The 20,654-nt window shown below is 44.1% G+C and overlaps 1 protein-coding gene across 2 annotated transcripts in view; it reads left to right on the top strand.

The window, feature by feature from the left end:
- The window catches only part of LOC122551960 (X-ray repair complementing 5), a 366,827-nt gene that overhangs the window by 53,232 nt on the left and 292,941 nt on the right, over positions 1 to 20,654 (top strand). For both annotated transcript variants that reach the window (XM_087989448.1, XM_087989447.1), the window contains exon 3: positions 15,486 to 15,669. In XM_087989448.1, coding sequence (XP_087845574.1) covers positions 15,486 to 15,669 — 184 coding nt within the window. The remainder of the gene's footprint in view (positions 1 to 15,485; positions 15,670 to 20,654) is intronic.

Here is a 20,654-nt window from a genome sequence, read left to right as displayed (position 1 = left end):
TTTAACTGCCATCTGGGCAATCCAGGTTGGGCAATAAATGATGGGCTAACCAGTGCAGCCCACATTCTGAGAGTGATTTTAAAAAAAAAAGGATGGTGAGAAATCATCAAATTCTGTCCTTTGTTTATAGATTCTTTATCACAAGGGTGCATTTGCTTTTGTCTTTTTGTGAAAAAAGGAGTCATCTCTGCAAAGAGTGTTATGTTTTGTGTTTTATGTTGTTTGGGAGAAAGGGATTTCTTCCAGTTCTCATTCTGAATCATAGCTTGTTATCAGATAACTTGACAAATTAAGAGGACCAGCAAATCAGGTTAATGATCATTTATTTCACATGTATGTAAGGAAAACCAGTTTTATCAATGTGATGTGTAAAGGTAAGTCTGGTGTGCTACAGAAACCTCCAATCTTTATCATTCATATTACTTCATACAGATTATAATTTCTGCACTTCTCTGTCCAGGTGTCTTACATTACATGCTAATTATCCATAGAATTTTCAAATATTATCTGCATTTCATCCAAGGCCAATTCTATCCTTGCTGATAGTGCGGCTGTTGTACCTCTAGCCTGCCTTTCTATTTATGGTTCCCATTTACTTTTACAATATGACCAAAAATTTACTCTTAACTAAGTAAAATGGATTCAACCTCTTCATAGCTTAAATGTTAACCACTTGTTTTAAGTCTAGTTTTATTTTAGAATAAGTGAATTATTTTGAGCTGATTATAAAAACTTGGTGAATACGTCTTTCATTCTGGATAGTAGCACAAAAGAGAAGCAACTATCTTCTCTACAGCCTTTCGAAGGAAGTTTGGCACGTTTAAACCATGTTAATTTACTGGAATGTGACAGGTAAAGGTGTAAAATAAGGTGTGGCTTCTCTGCAGATTTTCTGTGCTGTTCCCAACAAGGACTGCATGACATAAGTTTGGACAGCAGTTCTAAAAAGTCTTAGGAAGGTAACTATGTTGTTGTGGTTCTGTTCGCCAAGCTGGAAATTTTTGTTGCAAACGTTTTGTCCCCTGTCTAGGTGACATCCTCAGTGCTTGGGAGTCTCCTGTGAAGCGCTTCTGTGGTGTTTCCTCCGGCATTTATAGTGGCCTGTCCCTGCCGCTTCCGGTTGTCAGTTTCAGCTGTCCGCTGTAGTGGTCGGTATATTGGATCCAGGTCGATGTGTTTGTTGATGGAGTTTGTGGATGAGTGCCATGCTTCTAGGAATTCCCTGGCTGTTCTTTGTTTCGCTTGCCCTATAATGGTAGTGTTGTCCCAGTCGAATTCATGTTGCTTGTCGTCTGCATGTGTGGCTACTAAGGATAGCTGGTCGTGTCGTTTTGTGGCTAGTTGATGTTCATGGATGCGGATCGTTAGCTGTCTTCCTGTTTGTCCTATATAGTGTTTTGTGCAGTCCTTGCATGGGATTTTGTACACTACATTAGTTTTGCTCATGCTGGGTATCGGGTCCTTCGTTCTGGTGAGTTGTTGTCTGAGGGCTGTTGGTTTGTGTGCTGTTATAAGTCATAGTGGTCGCAGTAGTCTGGCTGTCAGTTCTGAAATGCTCCTGATGTATGGTAGTGTGGCTAGTCCTTTGGGTTGCGGCATGTCCTTGTTCCGTTGTCTTTCTCTTAGGTATCTGTTGATGAAATTGCACGGGTATCCGTTTTTGGCGAATACCTTGTACAGGTGTTCCTCTTCCTCTTTTTGCAGTTCTGGTGTGCTGCAGTGTGTTGTGGCCCTTTTGAATAGTGACAACAACTCACCAGAACGAAGGACCCGCTATCCTTAGTAGCCACACACGCAGACGACAAGCAACATGAATTCGACTGGGACAACACTACCATTATAGGGCAAGCGAAACAAAGAACAGCCAGGGAATTCCTAGAAGCATGACACTCATCCACAAACTCCATCAACAAACACATAGACCTGGACCCAATATACCGGCCACTACAGCGGACAGCTGAAACTGACAACCGGAAGCGGCAGGGACAGGCCTCTATAAATGCCGGAGGAAACATCACAGAAGCGCTTCACAGGAGGCTCCCAAGCACTGAGGATGTCACCTAGACAGGGGACGAAACGTTTGCAACAAAAATTTCCAGCTCGGCGAACAGAACCACAACAATGAGCACCCGAGCTACAAATCTTCTCCCAAACTTTGAAGGTAACTATGTTACTTTTTGTCTGATTTGTGTTAGAAATAATGTTGATTAAAAAATTTGGGCCAATTTGTACTCACACGCAATACACTATCTGCTACTCAAACAAAATTTGAAACAGAGGTACATAGTATTTGCAGGAAGTACTTATCATGTACATAAAGGCAGTTGCTATGTGAAACTGGAGTGAATATATGATAGATAATGTTAATTAAGGAATGCAAAATGCATGATATGGACAGTTATAATGTAAAGTGTGATATTTATGTATATATTAATATCATTTGAACGAGTGGCTTTTTTTTTCTGTGTCTCTGAACAGGTTTAGTGATTAATTTGTTTGTATTTCTATAAGCAGTTGTAATGAATATCCTTTTATTGTCCAGGGTACTCCAGTATAGAAGTACAGTGAAAAGTTTTTACAATGGCTGTCTCAAATGGTGCCATCTCAGATACAAGTACCTCGGTACAAATTTTGGATACAAAAGAGGAATAAAGGAAAAAGTAGTAGTATTACTTATAGTTAGTGAGTTTTGAGACCATTTGTAGCTCAGGTTGAGTTTCTGGACGTAGGTTTGCTCGTTGAGCTAGAAGTTTTGTTTTCAGACATTTCGTCACTGTACTAGGTAACATCTTCAGTGAGCCTCCGGGTGAAGCAGTGGTGGTGTAGCCCATGATATGTGTTTGGGTTTCTTTGGGTTGGTGATGTCATTTCCTGTGGCGACATCATTTCCTACGATGATGTCATTTCTGGTTATTTTTACCAGGGGGTGGTAAATGGGATCCAAGTCAATGTGTTTGTTGATAGAGTTCTGGTTGGAATGCTATGGTTCTAGGAATTCTTGTGCATGTCTCTGTTTGTCTTGTCCTAGGATGGATGTGTTGTCCCAGTTTAAGTGGTGTCCTTCCTCATCCATATATCAGGATACTAGTGAGGGTGGGTCATGTCTTTTTGTGGCTTGTGGCAACACACTAAAACAGCAGCTAACAAACTTGAAAGACCCTATACAGATAACAAACAAAACTAATGTCATATACAAAATATCTTGCAAGAACTGTAACAAACACTACATTGGACAAACAGGCAGAAAACTAGCCCCCAAAATACATGAACATCAACTAGCCACAAAAAGACATTACCCACTCTCACTAGTATCCTTACATATGGATGAGGAAGGACACACTTCGACTGGGACAACACATCCATCCTAGGACAAGCCAAACAGAGATATGCACGAAAATTCCTGGAAGCGTGGCATTCCACCCGGAAGTCTTATCAACGAACACATTGACTTGGATCCATCACCAACCCAAGGAAGCCCAAACACATAAATAGAAAGTGGGCGACACCACCAATGCTTCATCTGGAGGCTTCCTGAAGATGTTACCTAGTATTGTGACGAAATATCTGAAAATGAACCTTCCAGCTCAGTGAGCAATCCTACATCCATTACTTACAATGTCCAAAAACAAAATAAGGTAGTTACAACATTGTTAAAGGATTGACCATACAGTCTATTAAAAATTTTCAAACAGATACTACGTTGCAGCAGCTTAGCAAGGACTCACGCCAGGCCCCAGTCCAACAATTGTACTGCTCTGCTCCAAGCCTCGAGTCGGCTCTGCACCAGTGAGCGGCTGCACCGTGGTAAATTGCACAGCTCTGGGACTCGGGCTTCCCCTTGTGCTGCTCTGGTACTTCTAAAAGAGAAAAAGAAAGCGGAAAAGAAATTCTATAAGTTAAAGTTACAAATGACCTAAAGCTATGCACGGTGGCACAGTGGTTAGCACTGCTGCCTCACAGCGCCGGAGACCTGGGTTCAATTCCCGCCTCAGGCGACTGACTGTGTGGAGTTTGCACATTCTCCCCGTGTCTGCGTGGGTTTCCTCTGGGTGCTCCGGTTTCCTCCCACAATCCAAAAATGTGCAGGTTCGGTGAACTAGCCATGCTAAATTGCCCATAGTGTTAGGTGAAGGGGTAAATGTAGGGGAATGGGTCTGGGTGGGTTATGCTTCGGCGGGTCGGTGTGGACTTGTTGGGCCAAAGGGCCTGTTTCCACACTGTAAGTAATCTAATCTAATCCTTTATTGCTCAGAGCATTGAGTATAGGAGTTGGTATGTAATGTTGCGACTGTACAGGACATTGGTTAGGCCATTTTTGCATTATTGTGTGCACTTCTGGTCTCCTTCCTATCGGTAGGATGTTGAGAAACTTGAAAGGGTTCAGAAAAGATTTACAAGGATTTTGACAGGGTTGGAGGACTTGAACTACAGGGAGAGGCTGAATAGGCTGGAGCTGTTTTCCCTGGAGTGTCAGAGGCTGGGAGGTGACCTTATAGAAGTTTATAAAAACATGAGGGGCATGAATTGGATAAATAGACAAAGTCTTTTCCCTGGATTGGGGGAGTCCAGAACTAGAGGGCATAGGGTTAGGGTGAGGAAAGATTTAAAAGGGACTTAAGGGGTAATATTTTCATGTAGTGGGTGGTGCGTGTATGGAATGAGTTGCCAGGGGAAGTTTTGGAGGCTGGAACAATTACTATATCCAAGATTGTGCTTTGGGTACTATACAAAAAGTTGATGTTTTCTCTTTCCAATTTGTAGAGAAGTGTTTGGAATTAAAGGGATTATACTTTTACTGTGTGTCCAAAGATAATTGAATTTGTGTTATAAATACTTCATTTGGATTATTCTATTGTATCTTTATTTATTTTATTTCATAAACTTCTGTTTCATAGTTAAAACATTGTGTGCTTATTGTACTTTGTTGAATCCAAAGCAAAACAAAGTACGATTTATTATATTTTCAATCTGGAACCTTATCTATCTGGTAATAAATTTTGCTGAGATCATAGGAAGAGTTTACAAGTGTACAATGTAAGCTGTGTAGTGCATTAAACTTTCACATAGAAGATTGTAGAAATGTTTTTGGGATAAGGAAACAAACAAGACTTTGAAAGTTTCAGTTTGTGTAGTTGTGCAGAAGTTCTTAGCTGAAGTGATAGAGTTAGGGTTAAGCATTGTAAAGCAGTTGCTGCTGAGAAAGGGAGAAGAAAGCCATGGCTAAGTCAAACCCTGTGTAGAATAGAAAATGGCATTGTCTCTGTTATTTGTCTACTGTATTGTGATACCATTGTGATAAATGGGCGTATATTTTGACTTGGTGATTCAAAGTCTTTAAACATGTAAATAGTTTGACTTATTCTGTTTCATCTTCATTTCTGTTTCACTATTGAACCCAAATCAGCAGCATTGCATGCTTATGTTTCAGTGAAAAAGCAGCTCATTAAAACCAGTAAGATCTTTCAAACCAGATTTCAGTTTGGCATCTGACTTGTCTAGTAATACCATTTTCTGGATCAGTGGTGCTGGAAGAGCACAGCAATTCAGGCAGTATCCGAAAAGCTTAGAAATCGACGCTTTGGGCAAAAGCCCTTCATCAGGAATAAAGGCAGAGAGCCTAAAGCGTGGAGAGATAAGCTAGAGGAGGGTGGGGGTGGGGATAGAGTAGCATAGAGTACAATAGGCAGTGGGGGAGGAGATGAAGATGATAGGTCAGGGAGGAGAGGGTGGAGTGGATAGGTGGAAAAGGAGCTGGGCAGGTCGGACAAGTCCGGACAAGTCAAGGGGATTGTGTTGCTGGAGGTTAGAAACTAGGATGAGGTGGTGGAAGGGGAAATGAGGAAGCTGTTGAAATCCACATTGATGCCCTGGGGTTGAGGTGTTCCGAGGCGGAAGATGAGGCGTTCTTCTTCCATGCGTCTGGTGGTGAGGGAGCGGCGGTGGAGGAGGCCCAGCATCTCCATATCCTCGGCAGAGTGGGAGGGGGAGTTGAAATGTTGAGCCACGGGGCGGTTTGGTTGATTGGTGCGGGTGTCTCGGAGATGTTCCCTAAAGCGCTCTGCTAGGAGGCGCCCAGTCTCCCCAATGTAGAGGAGACCGCATCGGGAGCAACGGATACAATAAATGATATGAGTGGATGTGCAGGTAAAACTTTGATGGATGTGGAAGGCTCCTTTAGGGCCTTGGATGGAGGTGAGGGAGGAGGTGTGGGCACAGGTTTTACAGTTCCTTGGTGGCAGGGGAAAGTTCCAGGATGGGAGGGTGGGTCGTAGGGGGGCGTGGACCTGACCAGGTAGTCACGGAGGGAATGGTCTTTGCGGAAGGCGGAGAGGGGTGGGGAGGGAAATATATCCCTGGTGGTGGGGTCTGTTTGGAGGTGGCGGAAATGTCGGCGGATGATTTGGTTTATGCGAAGGTTGGTAGGGTGGAAGGTGAGCACCAGGGGCGTTCTGTCCTTGTTGCGGTTGGAGGGGTTGGGTCTGAGGGCGGAGGTGTGGGATGTGGACGAGATGCGTTGGAGGGCATCTTTAACCACGTGGGAAGGGAAATTGCGGTCTCTAAAGAAGGAGGCCATCTGTTGTGTTCTATGGTGGAACTGCTCCTCCTGGGAGCAGATACGGCGGAGGCGGAGGAATTGGGAATACGGGATGGCATTTTTGCAAGAGGTAGGGTGGGAAGAGGTGTAATCCAGGTAGCTGTGGGAGTCGGTGGGTTTGTAGAAAATGTCAGTGTCAAGTCGGTCGTCACTGATGGAGATGGAGAGGTCCAGGAAGGGGAGGGAGGTGTCAGAGATGGTCCAGGTAAATTTAAGGTCAGGGTGGAATGTGTTGGTGAAGTTGATGAATTGCTCAACCTCCTCGCGGGAGCACGAGGTGGCGCCAATGCAGTCATCAATGTAGCGGAGGAAGAGGTGGGGAGTGGTGCCGGTGTAATTACGGAAGATCAACTGCTCTACGTAGCCAACAAAGAGACAGGCATAGCTGGGGCCCATACGTGTGCCCATGGCTATCCCTTTGGTCTGGAGGAAGTGGGACCACCCACTTTCTCCAGACAATTTCTCCTTTGAATCGTCCCACTTCCTCCAGACAATTTCTCCTTTGAATCCTCCCACTTCCTCCAGACAATTTCTCCTTTGAATCCTCCCACTTCCTCCAGATCAAAGGGGTAGCCATGGGCACACGTATGGGCCCCAGCTATGCCTGTCTCTTTGTTGGCTACGTAGAGCAGTTGATCTTCCGTAATTACACCGGCACCACTCCCCACCTCTTCCTCCGCTACATTGATGACTGCATTGGCGCCACCTCGTGCTCCCGCGAGGAGGTTGAGCAATTCATCAACTTCACCAACACATTCCACCCTGACCTTAAATTTACCTGGACCATCTCCGACACCTCCCTCCCCTTCCTGGACCTCTCCATCTCCATCAGTGACGACCGACTTGACACTGACATTTTCTACAAACCCACCGACTCCCACAGCTACCTGGATTACACCTCTTCCCACCCTACCTCTTGCAAAAATGCCATCCCGTATTCCCAATTCCTCCGCCTCCGCCGTATCTGCTCCCAGGAGGAGCAGTTCCACCACAGAACACACCAGATGGCCTGCTTATTTAGAGACCGCAATTTCCCTTCCCACGTGGTTAAAGATGCCCTCCAACGCATCTCGTCCACATCCCGCACCTCCGCCCTCAGACCCAACCCCTCCAACCGCAACAAGGACAGAACGCCCCTGGTGCTCACCTTCCACCCTACCAACCTTCGCATAAACCAAATCATCCGCCGACATTTCCGCCACCTCCAAACAGACCCCACCACCCGGGATATATTTCCCTCCCCACCCCTCTCCGCCTTCCGCAAAGACCGTTCCCTCCGTGACTACCTGGTCAGGTCCACGCCCCCCTACGACCCACCCTCCCATCCTGGAACTTTCCCCTGCCACCGCAGGAACTGTAAAACCTGTGCCCACACCTCCTCCCTCACCTCCATCCAAGGCCCTAAAGGAGCCTTCCACATCCATCAAAGTTTTACCTGCACATCCACTCATATCATTTATTGTATCCGTTGCTCCCGATGCGGTCTCCTCTACATTGGGGAGACTGGGCGCCTCCTAGCAGAGCGCTTTAGGGAACATCTCCGAGACACCCGCACCAATCAACCAAACCGCCCCGTGGCCCAACATTTCAACTCCCCCTCCCACTCTGCCAAGGATATGAAGGTGCTGGGCCTCCTCCACCGCCGCTCCCTCACCACCAGACGCATGGAAGAAGAACGCCTCATCTTCCGCCTCGGAACACTTCAACCCCAGGGCATCAATGTGGATTTCAACAGCTTCCTCATTTCCCCTTCCACCACCTCATCCTAGTTTCTAACCTCCAGCAACACGATCCCCTTGACTTGTCCGGACTTGTCCGACCTGCCCAGCTCCTTTTCCACCTATCCACTCCACCCTCTCCTCCCTGACCCATCACCTTCATCTCCTCCCCCACTGCCTATTGTACTCTATACTACTCTATCCCCACCCCCACCCTCCTCTAGCTTATTTCTCCACGCTTCAGGCTCTCTGCCTTTATTCCTGATGAAGGGCTTTTGCCCGAAACGTCGATTTCTAAGCTTTTCGGATGCTGCCTGAATTGCTGTGCTCTTCCAGCACCACTGATCCAGAATCTGGTTTCTCGTATCTTAGGTCATTGTTTTTACCTTAGTAATACCATTAGCTGGGATTATAACATGGTGAATAAATATAATTGTGCTGAAAACTTATTCTGAAGATATTCTAGGAGGACAGTTGTGTTGTGGTAATATCACTGGACTAGTAATCCATAATCCCAACCTGATGTTCTGTGGACATCGGTTTGAATCCCACTATGACAGATGTTGAAATTTGAATTCAGTGAAAGTCTGGAAAAAACAGCCACTGTTGATTGCTGTAAAAACTCATCTTGTTCACTCACATCCTGTAGAGAAGGAAATTGCCATCCTTACCCAGTCTGATCTGTATGTGAGTCCAGACTCAAAGCAATGTGGTTTCCTTTGGGTAATTAGGGATGGGGAATGTGTATAGGGTATAAGCAGGCAGGGAAAGAGTTAAGTTCTTGAGTTTGTGAAACGAGGTTTAGCTGAGCATAACTCAGATCAGATAAGAACTTACACTGAACAATGGGGTCCTGGAGGCAAGGGTAATGGGTTGACAAGGTGGAAAAGCAGTCATTATGTAGAGCCATTTAACAATATTGGAAGCATTTAGTATGCAAGGTCAGCTAACAAGGGGAAAAGTATCCATTGTATGAATCCGGTTAACAAGGTTTAGAGCATTCATTCTATAACAGTAAAGGACTTGGTCTCTGCTATTGATACTTTTTGATTGTAATAGTAACCCAAATAATATGTATGTTGCCTTACCTGAATACTCCTCCCGGTAAAATGACTATGTAGTCCATTGAGAAACTGCTGTTCCAGAGAAGACCGTGAACTCATGTCCCTGTGCACATGGGCAATCGTTCTCTCTCTCTCCAGGGCTCTGAATGAAGATGAAGGAGGTAAAGCCATACTGTATCTCTGAGTGTTGTGCTTAGCCTGCGGGGAGCAGTGGAAACAGGACAACGCAGACTCAAAACAATGTGGTTTACGCTTGGTAATTAGGGATGGGAAATAAGTGCTGCCCTAGTCAGATATGTCCACTTCCCACAATTTAATAAAATTAAAAATCTATTCTTGGGTTTGTAGTATGTCTTAAGTAGGCTCTGATGACTCTTCCGCTTGCTTAGCATGCTAGTGAAATGTTCCTTGTGGATGCTATGCACTGTAGTCACAATTTGCTAGTAGTAGAGAGAGTGAATGATTCAGGTTGTGAATGAAATGGGTGTTATCTACCTGGACTTCAAGAAGGTGTTTGGCAAGATGCCAAAAGGGAGGTTACTGAGTGAGGTAAGGGCTCATGGTGTTAGAGGCAAGATGCTAGCATAGCTAGAAGCTTGGTTGTCTGGCTGAAAGCAGAGAGTGGGGATAAAAGAGTCTTTCTCAGGATGGCAGCCGGTGACAGGTGGTATTCGGCAAGGCTCAGTGTTGGGACCACAACTTTTCACTCTATACATTGATTATCTAGGTGAAGGAACTGAAGGCTTTCTGGCGAAGTTTGCAGGCGATGCAAAGCTAGGTAGAGAGACAGTAGCATTGAGGAGGCAGGTAGACTGCAGAAGGATCTGGGCAGGTTAGGAGAGTGGCCGGTGGAGAATGAAAATAAGGAGAAACTTCTTCATCCAGAGAGTGGTGAATCTATAGAATTCATTGTCACAGAAGGCTTCAGAAGCCAGGTCATTGAGTATATTTAATACGGAGGTTCGACGCACAACTTTCCTTCCTTATCCTTTAGTGGACTAACCCTTTCTCCAGTTACCTTCTTCTTATTTCTGAATAAAAGGCCTTGGGACTCTCCTTAATTCTTCTCGCTAAAGTTATTTCTCAACCCCTTTTAGCCTGCTTGATTCCTCATTTAAGAATGGTCCTACTGTCCTGATATTCCTCCAAAGCCTGTTTTGTTCTTAGCTGCCTGGACCTTATGTATGCTTCCCTTTTTCTCTTGGCTAGTTGCACAATTTCACCTGTCATCCATGGTTCATGAATCTTGCCTTTTCTATCCCTTGTTTTCAAAGGGACATGCCTATCCTGCACTATCTTCAACATATCTTTGAAAGCCTCCCATATATCAAATGTGGACTTCGCTTCAAATAGCTGCCCCTAATCCACATTTCCCAGCTCCTGCTGGATTTTGATAAAATTGGCCTTGGTCCAGTTTAGTACTCTTCCCTTAGGATCACTCTCATCTTTGTCTACGGGTATCCTAAAACTTAGAGAATTGTGGTCACTATTCCCAAAGAAATCCCCCACTGCAATTTCTACCACCTGTTCTGGCTCATTCCCCAACACCAGGTCCAACATGGTCCCTTCTCTAGTTGGACGATTGACATACTGCTCTCGAAAACTTTCCTGGATGCTTCTTACAAATTCAGCCCCATCCAGCCCTTTGACACTAAGTGATCTCTGTCAGTGTTGGGAAAATTAAAATCTCCCATCACCACTACCCTGTTGCCTCTCCATCTTTCCATAATCCATTTACCTTTTTGTTCTTCTACCTTATGCTCACTGTTGGGAGGCCTGTAATACAGCCCCAACAATGTAACTGCACCCTTCTTATTTCTCAGCTCTACCTATAATGACTCACTGCTCAGGCCCTCCATAGTGTCCTCCTTTAGCACAGCCGTGATATCATCCCTGACAAGCAATGCAACACCTCCCCTTTTTACCTCCCTCCCTGTCTTGTCTGAAGCATCCTGGAACATTTAGTTGCCAATCATGCCCTTCCTTCAACCAAGCCTCTGTGATTGCAATAACGTCACATTCCCAGGCACCAATCCAAGCGATAAGTTTGTCTGCCTTACCCACTATACCCCTTGCATTAAAGCATACGCACTTCAGACCACCAGTTCCTTTGTGTTCATCTGTTTTGTGCCTACGCTTCCCCTTGGTAATGCTAACTTTATAATGCTGTTTGTTACAATCTCTAGTTTCCACCTCACTGTCTAGTAGTCTTCTATTCTGGTTCTTAGCCCCTTGCCTCATTAGTTTAACCCCCCCCCCCAACAGCAGTAGCAAAAACTCCCCCAAGGATATTAGATCCAGTCTGGTTCAGGTGTAGACCATCCAATTTGATTATGGGATATTTCTGGATTGGAACAGTTCCTTAGTTAAGTTGGTGTATCGAGTTGATTTAAATTTTCCAATAGTTAAGTTATTCTAAATTCCCTTTTCTTTTGGTTATGTTTCAACTGTAGTGTTTAAATAAATTGTGTTTTGCTTAAAGTTGAGTGGTTTGACCAGCTGTATCACACCTGGGATATTGGCTTCACATCTGCCTTTAAAATAAGAAAAAGTTAAGAGTCTAGGCTACCTTAAAAATATTTTGAGGGGGGTCTGGCCTGATACATAACACTGTGCTCTCGTGTCCTTGTCTATCCTACTAATGGAAATATCTTCTCCATGTCTACTGTATCCAAGCCTCTCAGTATTCTGTAAGTTTCAGTGAGATGCCCCCCCCCCCCCCTCCCGTTCTTCTAAACTCCAAGTACAGACCTAGAGTCCTCAACTGCTTCTCATGTGATCGGCACTTCATCCCTGCAATCATTCTTGTAAGCCTTCCCTGGACCCTCTCCAAGACCAGCACACCCTTTCTTAGATACAGAGCCCAAAACTGCCCACAATTCCAAATGTAGTTTGACTAAAGCCTTATACATCCCTGCTCTTAAATTCCATTCCTCTTTGTCAACTTCCTGAAACTGGAGAATTCTGAACACGGACTCCTAAGTCCCTTTATGCTTCAGATTTAAGAAGTCTTTCCCCATTTAGAAAATAATCAACACCTCGATTCTTCCTATCAAATTGAAGAACCTCATACATTGCCACATTGTATTCCATCTGCCACTTATTTGCCATCCTCCGGGCCTGTCTATTATCTCCTCAGCCTCAGGTAACTCTGTGTTACCTGCAAATTCAGAAACAATGACCTCAGATCCTTTGTCCAGACCTAGGTGTTCTCATACATCCGTCGCTGAAGGTAAGATGCAGGTGCAGTAGGCGGTAAAAGAAGGCTAATGGTATGTTGGCCTTCAATACAAGAGTATTTGACTACAGGAGTGGGGATGTCTTGCTGAACAGCCTTTGCACGACCACATCTTGAATATAGTGTGCAGTTTTGCTTCCTTTATCTGAGGAAGAACATTTTGCTCTAGAAGGAGTGAACCAAACGTTTCCCAAACTGATTCCTGGATTTGTGGGAATGTTGTATGAGAAGGGGTTGATTTTATTCACTGGAGTTCAGAAAAAATTAGAAAAATAATTTACAAGTGTGATTGCAGGGATGACTAACCTGTCACATGAGAAGTGTTTGAGAACTCTGGGCCGCTGGTCGATGGAGTTTAGAAACCTATAAAATTCTAACACCAAAATTGGAGGTGTAGTGGGCAGCAAAGAAGGTTACCTCAGATTACAATGGGATCGTGATCAGATGGGCTAATGGGCTGAGAAGTGGCAGATGGAATTTAATTCAGATAAATGTGAGGTGCTGCATTTTGGGAAAGCAAATCTTAGCAGGACTTATACACTTAGTGGTAAGGTTTTAGGAAGTGTTGCTGAACAAAGAGACCTCGGAGTGCAGGTTCATAGCTCCTTGAAAGTAGAGTCACAGGTAGATAGGATAATGAAGAAGGTATTTGGTATGCTTTCCTTTATTGGTCAGAGTATTGTGTACAGAAGTTGGGAGATCATGTTTCGGCTGTACAGGAAATTGGTTAGGACACCTTTGGAATATTGCGTGCAATTCTGGTCTCCTTCCTATGGGAAAGATGTTGTGAAACTTGAAAGGGTTCAGAAAAGATTTACAAGGATGTTGCGAGGGTTGGAGGATGGAGGATTTGAGCTATAGGGAGAGGCTGAACAGGCTGGGGCTGTTTCCCTGGAACCTCAGAAGCTGAGGGGTGACCTTCTAGAGGTTTAAAAAAATCATGAGGGGCATGGATAGGATAAATAGACAAAGTCTTTTCCCTGGGGTGGGGGAGTCCAGAACTAGCGGGCATGGGTTTAGGGTGAGAGGCTTATGGCTTGGAGAGGGTGGACGCTCGGAAATTGTTTCCGTTAGGCGAGGAGACTAGGACCCGTGGACACAGCCTTAGAATTAGAGGGAGTAAATTCAGAACAGAAATGCGGAGACATTTCTTCAGCCAGAGAGTGGTGGGCCTGTGGAATTCATTGCCGCAGAGTGCAGTGGAGGCTGGGACGCTAAATGTCTTCAAGGCAGAAATTGATAAAATTTTGATGTCACAAGGAAGTATGGGCTACGGGGAGAATGTGGGTAAGTGGAGTTGAAATGCCCATCAGCCATGATTGAATGGCGGAGTGGACTCGATGGTCCAAATGGCCTTACTTCCGCTCCCATGTCTTATGGTCTTATGGAGAGGGGAAAGATATAAAAGGGACCTAAGAGGCAACTTATTCATGCAGAGGGTGTTGTGTGTATGGAATGACCTGCCAGAGGAAGTGATGGAGGCTAGTACAATTGCAACATTTAAAGGGCATTTGGATGGGTGTATGAATAGGAAGGGTTTAGAGGGCCAAGTGCTGGCAGGTGGAACTAGATTGGGTTGGGATATCTGGTTGGCATGGACGGGTTGGACCGAAGGGTCTGTTTCCGTGCTGTACATCTCTATGACTAGAGGGGCTAGATGAGGTAAGTATGTTTCCAATGCAATGGGACACCAGAACGTGGGGCCAAAGTCTCAGAATACAGGATAAAATATTTAAGATTTGTAATGAGGAGAAATGTCTTCACCCAGTAAGTGGAGAATCTGTGGAACTCAGTCCCACAGAAAGCAATTGAGGCCAAAATATTGTATGATTTCATGAAGCAGTTGGCAGTAGCACTTGGCTAAATGGATCAAAGGATTTGTGGAGAAAGTTGAAACAAGCTTTTGAGTTGGATGATCAGCCATGTTCATAATGAATGGCTGAGTAGGTTCGAACTGTCCAATTGCTGCCTCTTGCTCTTAATTTTCTGTGATTCTGTATAAGTTCGGCATAACCTTTCTGCTCTTGTACTCTCTGCCCCCATTAATGAGTAACTGATAACTGGTGCTTGAAATCATATAATACTAATGAGCCATTAAATCAAGCGATTAGGAAGGCAAAAAGAATGTTGATATTTATTGCATAGGGAATGGAAAAACATATTAGGAATATTTTGCTACAGATGTGAAAGGGACTGGTGAGATCCCCTCTAGAGTAGTGTGTTTAGTTTCAGTGACCTTATTGAAGAAACGATATAATTGCTTTGGGAGATGTTCATAAAGTCATAGAGGTCTTGACCACAGAAAAAGACCCTTCAGCTTATCACATCTGCACCAGTCAAAAACAACCAGCTAACTATTTCAGTTCCCTTTTCCAGCAGTTGGCCCAAAACCTTGTATGCTTTGCCATCGCAAGTGCACATCTAAATACTCCTTAAATGTTACAGAATTTCTGCCTCTACCGCCCTTACAGGCAGAGCGTTCCAGTTCTGAAGAAGGGTACTGGACTTAAAACATTAACTCTGTTTTCTTTCCACAGATGCTACCAGATCTGCTGAGTTGCACCTGTAGATAGCAGCAACCATAATGTGATTGAATTTCTGTTTTTGTTCCAGATTTTCCACATCTGCGGTTCTTTATTTTATTTTAATATTAACAAATTGAAGTATTGTTTCATCATGACCCTAACTTCAAAATATTGTTGGTTAGTAAACTGCTCCAGCATGTTGCTCTACTCTCCAACTATTTCTCCATCAACTTGATTAGATAAACCGCAAGGAAGTAATGGATGAATAAAGTAAGCCAATTCTAAGTTGCTGTTCTTCTGCTTGATACTGAGTTCCATTTGTCTTTTGTGGGTTTTCTGATGTAGGTATTTGCTGAGAGTAAAGATGAGACTGCTTTAGTCCTATTTGGGACTGATCGAACCTTTAACCCCCTTGCTACATCAGACCAATACCAGAACATTGTTGTCCAAAGAAACCTGATGATTCCTGACTTTGATTTCCTGGAAGACATCCAGAACGGCATCAAGACAAGTCACCATCAAGCTGATTGTATCCTTTCAACAATTAAATATTTTATTAGAAATAAATAGAGGACAAGTGTAAAGATTTGATGTTGAACCTGTAGAAGACATTTTTAGACCTCAGCTGGATATTGTGTACAGTTGTGTACTCCACACTATGGGAAATATGTGAATGCATTGGAGAGGGTAGAGAAATGACTTCTAGAGATAGTTCCATAAATGAGAAATTTCAGGTTTGAGGATAGATTGAAGAAGTTAGAACTGTTCTTCTTGGAGACAAAAAGGCTAAACGGAGGTCTGATGGAAGTTTTCAAAATCATGAGCGGGGCGAGATGGTAGATAGGGAGAAGTTGTAAAAGGAACAAGAAAAAGATAGCATAGGTTTAAAGTGATGTGCAAAATTATCGAGTGATGTGAGATTCGAGCAAAGGATGGAGGAGTGGCTCTGCCAATTAAAGGTGATATTAGCGCTATAGGGAGGAATGACCCAAACACAAACCAGGATGTAGAAGCAGTCAGCACAGAGGTAAGGAATTACAAAGGGAAGAGGTCACTTGTAGGAGTTGTGTACAGGATGAACAGTTGCCATATCACACTGTGATGTATCCAGGTAGGATACTTCCTACTTCGGAGAGAAAGTGGGAGATTGGGGTTGAGAAACTTATTAGCCATGATTGAATGGTGGAGCAGACTCGATAGGCTGAATGGTCTAATTTCTGTTCCTTTGTCTTGTGGTCTTATGAACGTCTAACAGAAACTACATGAATTGGATATACATTATGGGCGGCACGGTAGCACAGTGGTTAGCACTGCTGCCTCACAGTGCCAGAGACCCGGGTTCAATTCCCGCCTCCAGCGACTGACTGTGTGGAGTTTGCACATTCTCCCTGTGTCTACGTGGGTTTCCTCCCACAGTCCAAAAATGTGCAGGTTAGGTAAATTGGCCATGCTAAATTGCCCGTAGTGTTAGGAGCAGGGGTAAATGTAGGAGAATGGGTCTGGGTGGGTGTGCTTCGGCGGGTCGGTGTGGACTTGTTGGGCCGAAGGGCCTGTTTCCACACTGTAAGTAAGTAAGTAAGTAACTTAAAAATAACGGGAGCTTGTCCAAAGGGTACAGCAGTTATGATGGATTGTAACCTATACATAGACTGCAAAAATCCCATGGAAAACAGTAGTGAAGATGAGGAATTCATTGATTGTTTTTGGGACAGTTTCTTAGACCCACCATGTTACTGCATCAACCAGAGAGCAGGCTATGCCGGATCTGGTTTTGACCAACAAAGGAGTATACTTGCTGACATCATAGTGAAAGCACCCACAGATAGCAGCAACTATAATGTGATTGAATTTTACATACAGTTTAAGGGAGAGAAATGTCCAAGGCTGGAATTTTGAATTTAAACAAGGACAATTATGAAGGCTTAAAAGCAAAGAACAAAGAAGTACAGTACAGGAACAGGTCCTTAGGCCCGTTGGCCCTGCAAGCCTGTGCCGATCATCATGCCCTAACTAAACTAAAAAACAAACCTTTTGTCCTTATTTGGGCTTTATCCCTCTATTCCCTCCCTATTCATATAACCATCCAGATGTCTTTTAAATGTTGCCAATGTGCCTGCTTCCACCACCTCTTCTGACTGTGCGTTCCAGATTCCTACCACTCGTGTGAAAAACGTCCCTTGCACATCTCCCTTAAACCTTACTGCTGTCGCCTTGAACCTGTGCCCTCTTGTAATTGAAACCTCAACCCTGAGGCAAAAACAGAGCTGTCAAAAGTTGGCAGTCTAATTGTGCAACGCCTTTTGGGATTGAACGAACATACTATGATAGAATTCCTCATCAAGATGGAGAGTAGCAAAGTTAATTAGAGTCATAGAGATGTACAGCATTGAAACAGACCCTTCGGTCCAACCTGTCCGTGCCGAACAGATATCCCAACTCAATCTAGTCCCACCTGCCAGCACCCGGCCCATATCCCTCCAAACCCTTCCTATTCATATACCCATCCAAATGCCTCTTAAATATTTTAATTGTACCAGCTTCCACCATTTCCTCTGCCAGCTCATTCCATACACGTACCACCCTCTGCATGAAAACGTTGTCCCTTAGGTCTCTTTTAGATCTTTCCCCTCTCACCCTAAACCTATGCCCTCTAGTTCTGGACTCCCCGACCCCAGGAAAAAGACTTTGCCTATTTACCCTCATAATTTTGTAAACCGCTATAAGGGCCCCCCTCAGCCTCCGATGTTCCAGGGAAAACATCCCCAGCCTGTTCAGCCTCTCCCTGTAGCTCAGATCCTCCAACCCTGGCAACATCCTTGTAAATCTTTTCTGAACCCTTTCATGTTTCACAACATCTTTCCGATAGGAAGGAGACCAGAATTGCACACAATGTTCCAACAGTGGCCTAACCAATGTCCTGTATGGCCGCAACATGACCTCCCAACACCTGTACTCAATACTCTGACCAATAAAGGAAAGCATACCAAACGCCTTCTTCACTAACCAATCTACCTGCGACTCCACTTTCAAGGCGCTATGAACCTGCACTCCAAGGTCTCTTTGTTCAGCAACACTCCCCAGGACCTTACTATTAAGTGTATAAGTCGTGCTAAAATTTGCTTTCCCAAAATGCAGCACCTCACATTTATCTGAATTAAACTCCATCTGCCACTTCTCGGCCCATTGGCCCATCTGGTCCAGATCCTGTTGTAATCTGAGATAACCTTCTTTGCTGTCCACTACATCTCCAATTTTGGTGTCATCTGCAAATGTACTAACTGTACCTCTTATGCTCGCATCCAAATCATTTATGTAAATGACAAAAAGTAGAGGACCTAGCATCGATCCTTGTGGTGCTCCACTGGTCACAGACCTCCAGTCTGAAAAACAACCCTCCACCACCACCCGCTGACTTCTACCTTTGAGCCAGTTCTGTATCCAAATGGCTAGTTCTCCCTGTATTCCATGAGATCTAACCTTGCTAACCAGTCTCCAATGGGGAATCTTGTCGAACGCCTTACTGACGTCCATATAGATCACATCGAATGCTCTGCCCTCATCTATTCCTCTTTGTTCCTTCTTCAAAAAACTCAATCAAGTTTGTGAGACATGATTTCCCATGCACAAAGCCATGTTGACTATCCTAATCAGTCCTTGCCTTTCCAAATACATGTACCTCCTGCCCCTCAGGATTCCCTCCAACAACTTGCCCACCAATGACGTCAGGCTCACCGGTCTGTAGTTCCCAGGCTTGCCTTTACCACCCTTCTTAAACAGTGGCACCACATTTGCCAACCTCCAGTCTTTCGGCACCTCACCTGTGACTATCGATGATACAAATATCCCAGCAAAAGGTCCAGCAATCATTTCTCTAGCTTCCCACAGAGTTCTCGGGTACACCTGATCAGGTCCTGGGGATTTATCCACCTTAATCCGTTTTGAGACATCCGGCACTTCCTCCTCTGTAATCTGGACATTTTGCAAGATGTCACCATCTATTTCCCTACAGTCTATATCTTCCATATCCTTTTTCACAGTAAATACTGATGCAAAATACTCATTTAGTATCTCCCCCCTTTTCTGCGGCTCCACACAAAGGCCGCCTTGCTGATCTTTGAGGGGCCCTATTCTCTCCCTAGTTACCCTTTTGTCCTGAATATATTTGTAAAAACCCTTTGGATTCTCCTTAATTCTATTTGCCAAAGCTATCTCATGTCCCCTTTTTGCCCTTCTGATTTCCCTCTTAATTTTACTTCTACTTTCTTTATACTCTTCTAAGGATTCACTCAATCTATCCTGTCCACACCTGACATATGCTTCCTTCTTTTTCTTAACCTAACTCTCAATTTCTTTAGTCATCCAGCATTCCCTATACCTACCAGCCTTTCCTTTCACCCTGACAGGAATATACTTTCTCTGGATTCTTGTTATCTCATTTCTGAAGGGTTCCCATTTTCCAGCCATCCCTTTACCTGCGAACATCTGCCTCCAATCAGCTTTCGAAAGTTCTTGCCTAATACCGTCAAAATTGGCCTTTTTCCAATTTAGAACTTCAACTTTTAGATCTGATCTATCCTTTTCCATCACTATTTTAAAACGAATACAATTATGGTCGCTGGCCCCAAAGTGCTCCCCCACTGACACCTCAGTCACCTGCCCTGCCTTATTTCCCAAGAATAGGTCAAGATTTGCACCTTCTCTAGTCGTTACATACTGAATCAGACTATGTTTCAAAACCTAAATAGAAGAAATTAAAATGGGTATGAGGCATGAATTGGCTATGATAAATTGAGGAGCAATACTGAAAGGAACAGTGGAAAGGCAATGGCAGACATTCAAATAGTGCATGGATGAAATACAAGTATTGTTCATTCCTGTCTGGCACAAAAACCAAATGGGAAGGGTGGCCAAACCATGGCTTATAAGGGAAATTAGAAAGAGTTAGATCCAAGGAAGAGGTATACAAATTGGTCAGAAAGAATTAACAGACCAGAGGAGTGGGAGCAGTTTAGAATTCAGCAGAGGAGGACAATCAAATTGATTGAGAAAGGCAGAGTACAAGAATAAATTTGCAGAGTTCGTAAAAGCTGATTGTAAAAGTTTTTCTAGATATGGAAAGAGAAAATGACTGAAGACAAATTTAGGTGACTTACAGTCAGAAATGGGAATTTATAATTGGGAACAAAGAAATGGCCAGTCAATAAATACATATATCAGTTCTGTGTTCTGAAACAAGGACACAAGTACATACCAGAGGTGTTAGGGAACAGAGTTTAATGAGAAGGAGGTCCTGAAAGAAATCAGTTTTGTGGAGAAATAGTGTTGGGGCCCTACGGTATTGAATACCAATAAATTCCAAGGTCCTGTGACACTAGAAACAGTGAATGCATTGATGGTCATCTTCCAAGATTTTATAGACTGTGGAACAGTTCCTACATCTTGGAGGGGAGTTAATGTAACCCATCTATTTAAGAAAAGGAGGTAGAGATGAGAAAAGGAATCGCAGATGACATT

The sequence above is a fragment of the Chiloscyllium plagiosum genome, unplaced genomic scaffold (genome assembly GCF_037043375.1).
Source record: "Chiloscyllium plagiosum isolate Xiang-an unplaced genomic scaffold, Cpla_swu_hap1 HiC_scaffold_7, whole genome shotgun sequence".
Classification (NCBI taxonomy): domain Eukaryota; kingdom Metazoa; phylum Chordata; class Chondrichthyes; order Orectolobiformes; family Hemiscylliidae; genus Chiloscyllium; species Chiloscyllium plagiosum.
This window is presented reverse-complemented; position numbering and strand designations above follow the sequence as displayed.